Raw genomic sequence first — 13,195 nt, forward strand, 5'->3', positions numbered from 1 at the left:
GGCGTTGGGATCCAGCATGGGGCGAACATATTCACTCGTTATTCGGTCACAGTGAGTCGGACTTCTAGATTTGTCGCGCACCCATCAGCATGCTTTGTGGATAGCAACTTGGCTAGCAGGCATTGATCTACGAAAGGTGCAATAAATGCCCTTGTGATTGTTTGCACTACTGTGTTGTCGTTCCTTTGTCCCAAGAGCATGGTTGAGAACCCCACATCTGGCGCCCAACGTGGGGCCTCTTGGGGCATCGGACGATAGTTTTAACAGTTTTGCTTCGTTCGAGACCTTTGTTTGAACCGAAGCGTAGGGCCAGCGTGCATTTTGATCGCTAGCGTTGGCGGCGTGCTTTCTTGAGCGAGGCGACGGTGGCTGTAGCGCGATTGAACATGTCAACATGCTAAGCCTTTTCACAAGTGTATTTTTAAAATAACATTCACCGGTACGAGAGCCACATAGCCTGCATCCTGGGAAAGCGAAGCTTAGCGCCCGCGGAGCATTGGCAAGCCTGAAGCGAGTGAGCACGGAAGCCTCATGGGTGGTCCGAATTTCTTATGTAAATAGCTTCTTCTATCTCTTTGACTCTGATGAAGTCGCGGCTCTGGGAGCCGGGTGGCCGCGGGCCACGGGTGCCACTACGGGCTGACTGGTATTGCGGCCTGGCACCGGGCGCTCCGACACCGTCTGGGACGGTGGGCGCTGTCAACTTGCATGCTGTGTGCGCCGAGCAGGGTAGGACCACCTACCAGAGTTGACATCTCCTTGCGGCTGCCTGCTTTGCGCCCATTTGGGTGTTGTTTTTTGGATGCCGGTTGTTGTCAGGGCAGCGACGCCTTAGGGCTAAGGCTTCACGAAGCTGCCTGTCGCACATGGAGGGACACAACCTGGTGGACCGTGGCGTTGAGGTGTTGCACTTTGCTTCCCTCATTCTAGTTAGCCTCGCACGAATTGAGATTACTCGTTCAACTCAAGGAAGCGAGCTTCGTTCACGTGAACTTAGTATCTGAGTAGCCGCCCGATCTTTTGCTAGCCAAGTTGAACATCGTACCACGTGGGTGATGCGCATGCAGAATTCCTCTCCCTTGCACTACTTTAGTGTTTGTCGAGTGTGTTGAGTGTACGCAGCGTGATTGGAGTCACCCTGGTTTGTTGTCACCTGCACATCGTCTGCGCTGCTGCCCCGGACTAGGATCGAGGCATCCCGGGCGATGGTGATGCTGTGGCCAGTTTGGCGCGACTTCGGCAGCCGCCTGTATCCAGCTCGCAACCCTCGGCGCCGGAGAAAAGAGCCGGCGGTCACCGACAGCTACTGCGGCTCGCCAGCAGAGTGCGTCGGCACGAGCGACGCTTGCTCGTGGCGACTATTGCATCGCCATTTCTGGAGTCCTGGCCTGGAATCGTGCCGTCGAGTCTGCAAAGCTGCTGCTGTGACCAGTGGACGCCAGCGGTGTACCCCAAGGACATGCGTTATGGACAGCGTGTGGACATTTCCTCAGCGCGGCCACTGTTGCATGTACTACCTTGTTCACGGAGCACGCGTTGATGTTAGACCGTGTGACATGTTTCACTGGAATATGTAGTGATCTAAGGTTGGGGGAATGTGGGGATGTGCGGCACTCGCGCATCCCCTGATATGCTTTTCCCGCATAGGTCCCTTTTCCTGCAATCTGGCTTTGCCATGTGGCCTGCGTGATGCCCGCGGCAGTCGGTCTAGTTGAGGCGCAGTACGAGAGATGGCGCGAGTGTTGCGCTGCTAGCGCCGCCTCATGGGGGGGTTACTTGGGTGCGGGAAGGACAAGGCTTCCCTTTGGGTCGGGGACAGCAAGCAGCACGGACATGTCGTGCGTTAGCCGATCTATGCTTCTGCAAGACGGTCTCGCGGGTCCTCCTTCGAACGTGCCACCGTTCGCGTGACCGTACACGCGAACGACCAGGCGTTGGGATCCAGCACGGGGCGAACATATTCGCTCGTTATCCGGTTGCAGTGAGTCAGACTTCTAGATTTGTCGCGCACCCATCGGCATGTTTTGTGGATAGCAACTCGGCTAGCAGGCATTGATCCATTAAAGGTGCAATAAATGCCCTTGTGACTGTTTGCACTACTGTGTTGTCGTTCCTTTGTCCCGAGAGCACAGTTGAGAACCCCACAAACCAGATGCTCCAATCTCCATTATGGTAGACGCCTCTGACATAGCTGTTGGCACTGTGTTTCAACAACTGGTTGGCAAGACATGGCAGCCCATATCTTCCTTTTCAAGGAAGCTGATATCGCAAGAAATCTGCTACAGCACTTTCGGTCGCGAATTGCTAGGGCTCTACCTCGCCGCGCGCTGCTTCTATCACAATCTCGAAGGGCGTCAGTTCTTTATTCTCACCAACCACAAACAGCTAATTTGTGCCATTACCTCTAATTGTTCCTTGCGCACTACCCACGGAATTCGCCAGCTTGCATATATCTCTGAATTCACTACTAATATTTGGCATATCAGTTATGTCAGATATTTGGCATATCAGATAATCCCGTAGCTGATGCTTTGTCATGGATTCATATAAATGCAAGCCAAGTAAATTGCTCTGGCATTGACTTCGTCCGCCTCACTACCGCTCAACGCACAGACCGTGAACTTCAAACACTTCAGACTTCCAACAATCCTCTGCGATTCGAAGAGTTCTTATTGCCTGGCTGCAACATCACAGTGATATGTGACCTGTCTACGGGTCATCTTCAACTGTACTTTCCACAATAATTTCGGCAGCAAGTTTTTGACGCACTACACTCCTTATCACACCCTGGAGTACATGCCACACGTCGTCTGGTCACTTCCTGCTATCTGTGGCCACGTATGAACGCTGACGTCCGTTGCTGGACTTGGGTACGCATACAGTGCCAGCGCGCCAAGGTCAGTCTAGTCTATACGCTATGAGCGGATGTGGTCATTTCCTACCACCAGACGTTCGTTTTGGCCAAGTTCATATCGATATCATTGGTCCGCTACTACCTCCTCAAACCCACGATACACACTCACTTGTATAGATTACTTCACATGCTGGCCTGAAGCAATGCCACTCTCTCACATTACGGCAGAGCCCATAGCCCAGGCCATCTTAACCCTTTGAAGGTTTTTGCCGTATATGTATGGTGGCGGTTTTCTGTCCCGCAAGGTCTTTGCCGTACAGGCACGGTTTCGACCCTCCGTTCGAAATTTCGTGCCATAAGGATGATACAAGCTCACTGGGAGGTGCTGCCACTTCTTAAGACTTACAAGAAGCACTTGAAATTTGTGCTACTTTCTTGTGGAGATAAACAGAACTAATTTCTAGCTTCAGGGCGTCGTGCAGACTACGGCAACACCTCTTTTGCAGTTTCAGTTGCGCAGTGTGATCGCAACAGAGGCGCGCGAAACGTGATTTTTCCTTTTGTCGGCACTCCCTTGGAGGCGTGGCAGAAGTTGATTTCTACCTTTATTGGCGCTGCTCTTGGCTGGTTTATCACTGCCGCTCGTGAGGTATTCTCGCTCTCAGTGGCAACGCGCTTTCGTTTCCGCGGTGTGATCGCAACGGAGCCGCGCGAAACGTGATTTTTCTCTTTGTCGGCACTCTCTTGCAGGGACGGCGGAAGTTGATTTCTAACTTGATTGGCGCTGCTCTTAGCTTCTTTATTACCGCCGCTCACAAGGTAGTAGTCTCGCTCTCTGCGGCAATGCGCTTACGCGAGAGGGTGCCTCAGACCTCTGCCCAAGGCAGCCGCACACAGAGATGTCATGTGTGTGCCAACACAACTCGTCGCTCCAAAAGAATAGACACATGTTTTAGGTGTGTAGACCCGTGTTTCAAGGAGCACCACACTCTGAAATATTATTGAACATTTTGCAGCTCTGAGTGATGCCGACACCAAAATACTGTTCCTAATTTGTTTTTACCATTTATTCCCCACTTTATACATTTTGTACATTCAAGATCCGCAACAAAGTAATTTGACCACCTGAGCAAGTTTTTTTTCTTAAAATAATTGGAACCACAAAGGGTTAAATACCTGGACTTCACGTTAAAGCGTACCACACACAATAACAACAGAGGAAGACAATTTGACTCATCCCTCTTTCAAGCTCTCTCCCGTCTTATGGGTGAAACGCACATACGAACGACAGCTTATCACCCAAGTTCCAATGCCGTGGTAGAACACTTTCATCGTCAACTGAAAGCACCACTTCGTGCACATGATTCCATGGACAGAGCACCTGCCTTTGGTTCTACTACCGTATTTACTCGCATAATGATCACACTTTTTTGTAAAAAAAAACTGACACAAATTCAGGGGTGCGATCATTACGTGGGTTAAATTTCCTGCGAGAAGAAAAACCAATTTCTTTTTCATCCCGCGTTTGCTGCGGGATGACAACAGATCAACAAATAGGCGGCTGCCGCTGTATGTAGTGCGGGACACCAAAACAAAAATGGCGGCCAGCAGAGCAGGCCGAGCACGCCGAACGCAATTTTTTTTCTTCTCGTGAGTACATTATGTGCATTGAAACAGTTTCTTCCACATCAATAATGAATAATATTGTTAATATCGGGAAGTTTGCAGCAATAACGTAGCCATGTCCACTTTGAGGGGACAGAAACAGATGGGCGCGCTTAGCTACCAGTGACATAGAAACACACGGCCGGCATGCTACGGAAACTGCGGCATCTGTCTTCACTACTATCCTAATACGGCACGTTTCCGCTAAGGGTGGGCGGATATCTTAGCTGCGTTACAAGCGTTGGCTTATGAATAGGGTACACTTCTAACGTATCAATGTAAACGTGGCTACTATTGTTGCCGCTTGCGATTTGTTGCGTGCCCGTGAGTTCAGATGAGAAGAATCGAAAGGCACCTTTTTTGTTGTTGACCACAACCATTATAAAGCCTACACATAATAAAGGCAAATTTGGTTGTACCTCTTTTTGTCATGGAAGTGCGGAAAGTGATGAAAGTAATGAAATGGGGCATCTGCTTAAGAATGTTTGGTGCGTGCAGACCGCTTGGTTTGTCTTGAAGAGTCATTCACGTAGCATTCGACAGTTGGTAAGCGCGATCATTATTAGCTAGACTTGCCACACGACATATCAGTGCGGCAAGTTCGGGGTGCGATCATTACAAGGGAAATAAAAAAAATAGAATTTTGACGACAAAATTCAGGGGTGCAATCATTACGCGAGTGCGATCATTGTGCGAGTAAATACGGTAGATCTTTGCACAGCTCTGAAAGCAGATGTACAGTTTTCCTCAGCAGAACTCGTCATCGGCATGACACTTTGCGTACACGGTGAGTTCTTTGCCTCTGAACCGTCACTGGCTGACCTACAATCCTATGCCGACCGCCTTTGCATTACAACGGCCAGTTATACCCCCACCGCTTCGTAACGGCCACAGAAATGTTTATGAGCCCATCTTTAGTTCATATCAGTCACATATTCATCGGTCACGACGCTACTCACTCTCCTTTACAAGCTCCTTATGATGGTCCCTTCAAAGTCCTCAAGCGTGACGCCAAGTTTTTCACACTTCTTGTCAACGGACACGAAGAGACAATTTCTATCTACCGCTTGAAGCCAGCTCATCTATACACTGGCAGTGCCACCTCCACAACTTAAACCGCTCAACGGCAGAGCCTTCATAACTAGGGGGGTTCTATGTAGTGGGCAGTACTCGTAGAGCCCCACGGTAGAAGAGACTGGACTAGCGCCATCAGGCGTACAAGCTCGACGATAGTAGCCACGACATCGATGCAGTCATCTGTTTAATAAATGGCAATTCTTTGTGGGCCTTCTGTTCCTACATATCCCTTACTACGTTATACCAATTATTCACATTTACCACAGTATATGCCCAATGGTATGCACAACTTTTAACAAGATGGCATCCTTATGCTCCAATGTGATGGTCTTCCACTTCCGCCTTCTACTTGGCTCACTCATATTATTCTTGTGAAACCTGTCAAAGTATACGGCCAACAGAGCTTGGTACCACGCCAGAAACACAGATGTACACCTACATGGGCGGACACATACGGCCCACGAGAGAAAAAATGTTTCATCTGCTCCTTTCTCACAGCTCTGCTGTGTGAGCACCTCGGCTGGGCTTGGCCGGCTTGTGCCGGTTTCAAGCAATCTCGGAGGTGACACCTAGCTGCGTCAGCACAACGCGGTGTGCACAGTGAGTGAATTAGAGGCACTGGTCTTCAGCACGTCATGCACGATTATCATCATCGACATGTGGCGCGGCACAGCCAGGCGTGGCCTCCGAGACTGCAATCTTGAAGGTGTGCCTAGCTTCACCAGCTACGTGCCACAGTGAGATAGAGATGTGATAAGAGAAATTAAGTGCTGCTTGCGCACGCGGCTGCGAGATGAACCAGTGCTGCTCGACGGCACATATGATCCAGGAATTCTGAACTGCCACATCAAACGAGCGCAAGAGCCAGCGGAAAGCGATATGCCGGATGTGTCATGGTGGATACATTTGGTTTTGGAGACGAATCTAGTTAGTTACATCCACTGGCCGAACCATCTTACTTCGTTAAAACGAGGTTTAAAATACATAGATCTCTAAGGGGATTTCAAGAGGAACTGTATTTACTTCGTTATATCTATTATTTTATTATATTCTGTTTCGTTATAATGAGGTTCAAGTGCAGTACTAACCACTTTGGCATCATTGCGTAGAGGAAAGGAGCCATCACTCACTCACAAAGGTGTCGCGTGTGCAGATTGCGACAAGGGCACAATCTGTGCACACGATGTACCTGGAGCTAAATTTAGCCTTGCATAGGGAATTTACAGAGGCGTAGTTTGGCAGTGCATTAGTCAATTTCAGCTGGAATGGTCACGTTTGAGAGAGCTCACTTTGCCATAGTAGGTATAACAAACCAAACTCAAACTGGGGCTCAGCTGGAGTTATAAGGCTCGCAGGTGTATAATTTGTAGAAATTTGATGGTTGCTTGGCTATGACTCCCCTGCGTTTGACACATAGGGTTCAGAAATTGCATGAAGAGACTTGGGCTCAAAGACAGAGGGATGGCAATCCTCGCCTAACCCCTTTGACCATGGCCAAACGTATCCGTATCTATAATGAGCACAAGCACAGGAGATTGAGGTAAGTGCGGGAGCCCTAACCACCTATGAGTGCACAGGGCCTGAGTGGCACAGGGCAGTTCTGGGTGACACCAGTAAGGGGAGTAATTTCTTTATCACAGTGCCCGCACAGCCTTTGCAAAAGAAGAAAGCCCACTACAAATAGGGAGTGAGCACGACTGGAAAATTGTACCTAAAGAACACCACTAGCTGTAACATCACTTAAGCATGTAAGCTTTGCAATGTGTGAATAAAAGTAAGTAATGTAAAGTGGGCTTCCTTTAATTTCACTACAGTTAGTTCAATTCAAACGACCAGAGGTCTGAGCGGATGCCCATGCAGTTCTGTGCACCAGAGCTTGTTATTACGATCATAAAATTGGCTTTAGCTGGATTAATTCTAACGTCACCAGACAGCATGCATACGCCTGACCCATATGGTGGCCCCAATAGGGAGCCCTTTAGACACAATCTATCTTGGTGGAGCTTAGGGGACAATGAATGCATTCAACACATCATCTCCAGTTGAAAACGCTTATTTTCGACCTGCCCTAGGAGGTTTTCTAAGCAACAATTGGAGCTCACAATTGTCTGATCATGGCATTTACCCGATTCTAATGTGCACCTTTTATTTTTACTTTTCTTTTCGAAAAATTGGGCTGCAATGTGCCTGAACCTAGTGCACTGGGACACGAAATTAAAGTCGCCTTTGCAGTGTTCGTATGCTTTACTGCATTTTAAACTGACTTTAGAAATACAGCCGCATATGTGCAATGCATACAGTATTAGACCCTTGCCAATTTTTCATGCTGCTTTGTTTAGGAGCTTCAACGTCATTTGAAGTCAAACTGTCAATGACAGTTTTCTATTTCAGACACACAGAAAGTGGGTGCGCATTTGATTCGGGAGTGTTTAGAATAAGGCAAGTACTGACAAATGAATTAGCCGTGTGTATTGACATTTCTTCTGCATCTAGTTTAATTCTATCTTCTGGATAACTCTATCAATTTCGTCCGTCCCATCAAGATTGAATTAATGAAAGTTGACTGTAGCGTAGAGACGCCACACGTGTGTAAGGACTGAACCCGCAACTTGGCAGCCCAAAATTTCGAAAGAATATCTCCAACGAAAAAGCAATCGCGTTTGGTGGTGCCCCGATGCCTTGCACACTGTGCACTTCCGCGTTGATCTGCTTATTGCAGGTTCGGTGCCGTGCAAGGGCTGCACCTTGCCAAATTGTGAAATAAGAAGTATGGGCCTTACACGAGTCTATACGGTAATCGGTCACATCATTCCTGTAGCCTAGTGCCCAGTACATGCAAGATGTATCGCATACCTTAATCATGCACCACACAGCCCACTCGATTTTTAAAGGTTATTGTCAGTTTCCGTATCTTGAATAATTCTTGCTGGCAAGTATACTTGAACCATAAAACAATAGCAGCGGACCACCGTATTATCTGCAAGGCCATGCATCTAAGTTGTGATGCAGAACGCACAGATAACAGTAAAAACTCATTCATTGCACCCGAAATTACGTCAGCATAGTGCAGCCTATCGCCCTTAGGGGGGTGCAATATATTCAAAACTTTCTAATAATGAAGCGAATAGTGTCCTATTGGATTTGGTCCTTGAATTAAATTGTCTCTATTTGTAAATGCGAATATTTTTTGAATACTTCTCAAATATTTCAAAACGTCAACTGTGCTCAATTAAGAAAAGTTGGAGCAAAATATATGGTAAATTTTCAACCCCGCAAGTACAGCACAGCAGAACCTCGTTCATATGTCTTGAAAAGAAAACGAAAAAAAAAAAAAAACATACTAAACGGGAAAAATGTAAAATCCGAAGTTGTTAAAAATCTGACAGACTCAACTGTAGTCGTAGCTGACACTGACGAAATGCAAAGAGCTGTGCACATCGTTGTAGCACCAGGCAAGACATGCCGATGCGTGTCGAGCTGGCAGGGCTTCGGCAGCCTGAGACATGTTTTGTTGTTTTCCTATGTGCCGTGTTTTAGGCAACAGGACAACGAAATGAATAGTGGATGACGTCAGATACTGCCGTAACTAAACATGATGCACACATCACGCCGCCTGCAGCACGGTATCGCAATAGGGTGTTGGCAGTGATAGCTGTAAATGCAGCGTATGACGACCCAGGAGGAGATTTACTGGTACTGGAATAAGAAACTGAGTGCGTGCCAGCGTTTTCCCATGAGACGGGCAGGGGTGTATTGTAGTGAAGCTGCCGTGGCCAGTGGCTACTGTTCTCAATTGCGTGCACCTCAAGCATTTTCTTGTTTACATGAGATCAAGCGGCCGGAAAACGCATGATACGATCGCAGTTTGGTGATGTACTGAGCATTGGTGCTGAAAGGTTGTGTTTTCTGGGAACGCATTAACCGGTAAAAAGAAAGCGTAACTCTGTTGGGTCATTCTTTTTTGTTTTCAATTGCGAATGATGGTGCTGGGAAATCATACGTGAGGGGATTGTATCTATGTGGTTCTACTGTACAGACATAAAACATGAGAACTTGTTGAGTGGAGCAGGCTACATCACTTAGGCAGCTATACTTTACAGGCAATACAGTGATCATTCGCACCCCTGAAGAGTTCTGTGCATGTGAAGAAACTGCTTGTTTGTTCCCAATACTTCATTCGTACTTTTAATAAACAATGCTTCATAATGTACTATGTAATGACAGAAACTTGCCAACTTAAAAAATACTAGGATGTGAACATTGTTTATTTATTGTGATAAAGGCTGTTCATAATTCGAAAATCATTTGATATTCAATTCAATTCGATTTGCTTCTAGCACTATTCGATTCATATTCAATTCCGTTTTAAAAATCTCTATTCGCATAGCCCTAATCACCCTGCATGCAGAATACTGATATAGATTTAGTTATGAATAAAGAGTTCATAGATTAACTGAGAGAAATTAAATGAGCAGCCATACTGTTGTAGTGTTGCAGTGTGAGCTACCTATTTGTTCCATCTACGTATCTCAAAGTGAAGCTTTTCGATGAGGTAAACCATGGGGAAGTGGGTTTTCTCTTTCCTCAATACTTTGCAAAATACAGGAAAGGATACTGTTTGATTTAAGGTCTCTATGAATGATGTTCTTGGCATGGAGGTAGCTGAAAAAAAGGAAAAGCAACACACTGTCAGCAAGTAAACAGGCAAACATGAACATGCTGAGTGCCATCAAGTATCACAAGTGAATGATGAAACACACTTCATGTGAGCCTACACCAACTCGAGCTTGGGCCTGTGACATGCAGCCCTCACAGCAAGCTGTATTAACTGCCATAGCTCCTTGTCAGTGCAATTTTCAAGCAGCATACAGGTGCAAAAGTACAGTCGAATCTCGATAATTCAAACTCGAAGGGGCCCGAAAATTTGTTCGAATTAAAGGAAGCTAATTGAAGGGAGGACTTACCTGCAGTGGTACATGTGCACGGATCTAACACATGAGTGGGAAGTTGCACAAGATTTATTCTCACTTGTTTTAATTACAGTCAACGTCAGATTTTTTCGGACTCCCTAGGGGCCGCTTGTTTGAACGTTTGAAAAATCGGGCAGTCCGAAAATATGAATGCATGCCTTTTACTGCCCCCAAGGGCTCAAATCACCCCAGGCACATCCGAAAAAGCTTCAAAGGCCTGAGAGAACACTTATTAGGCATATCGGTGCTCGTGCTGTGATAGGAGATGGCGGGCGCACAGCACTTTGATGCTTCCAACTGAGCATTTTCGCATGAATGGATGCTAATTGTTCACCGGGCACTTCGTCAGTCTGACGCGACCGCAGGTATCCAACGGTAGTAGTCTCAACGACTGGCACACGCTGCCTGGATGGTCCTTGGCTGGCCGAGAGTGGTGCATCCCCTGGGAGCTCCTCAGCGGGCAGGCTTATGCAAGCTTAACCGGAGGCTCGGGGCTGAATCGCAACCCGCGGTCAACTTCCTTTTATAGACGCGCGCCGCGTCTGTCTGTTGCTAGCGCCAAAGCAGGCATTCACATACGCACAGAGTTACTTGTACAAATTCCCTCCTCCTCCATACAAACTCACTCCTTCTCCCATTCCGGTCTCGTCTTCCTATTGGCTAGGAGCAATCGTCTGTTCTGAGAGGTACTTGTTTTTTCTTTCACCCCGTCGACGCCGAGCGCGAGAACGCAGGGGAGAGGGCGACTCCTAGCACGGACGAAGTTACATGCCCTCCGTCGCCTCTGAGTAATCTTTTTCTACTTCTTTCTGGAAAGCTTGGCGGCCAGTGTGACATACTTTTTCCATCGAGCGCGCCCGAGGGTGCGCAGCCACTAGGCAGGAATGGGCCCTGGGGACAGGCCTTTGTGTCCAGCTCTCCAACTTCCCCCTACACTCTTCCACAACCCTAGCCCAAACAGTGAACATTTCATGCCCCACGACACGCGGACAAAAGCACGTGTGACGTCTTCTTTCCTTTCCTGTTTAGACTCTGCCATCAGACTCATCATCATCTGCTATCAAACTCATCCTGACCCGCCCAAATTACCATCATGGTAAAGAAAAGTCGAATGGGAGGCACTGCTGGGTACTGCAGCACATCCTTTCTATGAGAAGGACAGCGGCAGAACTATTTGAGAAGTGGAGGGTGGCGTGGTGGTGACGAGGGGCAAGGGAGGTTTAGGTCCTCATCCCACATTACATGTTTTAGTTGTTTCCCCCTTGCCCCTCCTCTCCAGACAGCACTGAACAGACGGACTGACAGGAAACCACGAAAACTCTTCCAAGCAAATGCGCCTCGCTTCGTGAGAAAGAAGGCCCGGCCGAGGTGGCGGGGGATTCCTGTTTTTGCAGCTCGACAAGTTCTCGCCAAATTATCAGGTTGTCACCTTCCGCCGCGCTTCAGAAAAAATCGTGCCGCTCACGATTATACTGCACTAGCATTAAAATTTTGCAATCAAATAACTCCCAGTAAGTCAAGAATTAAATTATATTGCCGGCTTTTTTGTCGGACAGTGCCGAGCGGTGATAATTAACCAAAAATGACGCCAGCTGTTTACTAGTGAGCTTTGGTTTGAAGTCCGAGTCCTTTTATTCCACCAAAGTGCATTTCTGGAGGTCCCCCGCATGTCTAGCATGTGGACCTGGCATTTTCAACCAGTTTCCAAGAGTATTGGTTTCGCTCCTCTCGTAAAATCCAGGCAAGGGACGCTGCCGGCATCACTGCGCAGTTATTGAAAGTGGCGCCCATGGCGTCATCCCGCGCAGCTGCGTCGCGAGAAAGGCGTCGTGCTCGAAAATATGCTGCACCCGTACTTCAATTTAGTAATGATTCTGAAGATGACAGCAAGGCAGAGTCAAGCTCTGATGGCAACAACATTTTGAGTCAGCATGGGACATCTGCAACTGTTCACCGGCGAGTTTTCATTACGGCCTTGAGCAGTCTCCTTCCTTGTGCGCACTTATCTGCCAATCTTCTTGCACAACCTGAGAGCTCTCCTGATTATCTTCAGGGTGTATACTTCGCTTGGTTATTATGTGCTGCCATTAGCAGCAAAAAAACTTCCGTTCATGCCAAGAAGGCCACCTGTAGCACATCTCGGCCCAGCAGTGCAGACCAGCACAAGACAGTTTGCAACAGCATGGGATTTCTTTCTACTCTTCTCAGCAGAAGTGATAAAGACATCCTGCAAAATTACAAACAGATATGCTTGGATGCATAATCTTGTAGTTGCCCAGCTATGCTGAGAGCGATTGGTCTTGAAAGAGGTGCATGACTCTAGACGTACTGGTGAAGTGCGTTCCCTGGACTTCTCATCGGATCATCCTCAGAAGATGCCGAAAAGATGGAACTGAAAAATGTGTTACGAAGACCGCAAGGATGAACAAATACCAGACATTTTGTGGGGAAAATTCGGAGTGCACCTATGCTTCACAAAATACAGGAACTGCTTCACCGCATGCCGTGAGCGATGAACTGGTCTTCATTTCTTTTTTGTATCCGAAGAATGGCGGTGTACTGAGCATTTATTTTTTCAGACACTATTCCTCAGTTATTTATATTGAAAATATATATTTGGAATTTCCTT

General features: G+C 47.4%; 1 protein-coding gene across 3 annotated transcripts in view; it reads right to left on the reverse strand.

The window, feature by feature from the left end:
* The window catches only part of Raf (serine/threonine kinase raf oncogene), a 221,222-nt gene that overhangs the window by 62,394 nt on the left and 145,633 nt on the right, over positions 1–13,195 (reverse strand). For all 3 annotated transcript variants that reach the window (XM_075694807.1, XM_075694804.1, XM_075694806.1), the window contains one exon: positions 10,212–10,258. In XM_075694807.1, the coding sequence (XP_075550922.1) occupies positions 10,212–10,258 (47 nt within the window). The remainder of the gene's footprint in view (positions 1–10,211; positions 10,259–13,195) is intronic.

Source organism: Dermacentor variabilis, chromosome 6, assembly GCF_050947875.1.
Source record: "Dermacentor variabilis isolate Ectoservices chromosome 6, ASM5094787v1, whole genome shotgun sequence".
In the NCBI taxonomy this organism is placed as follows: Eukaryota; Metazoa; Arthropoda; class Arachnida; order Ixodida; family Ixodidae; genus Dermacentor; species Dermacentor variabilis.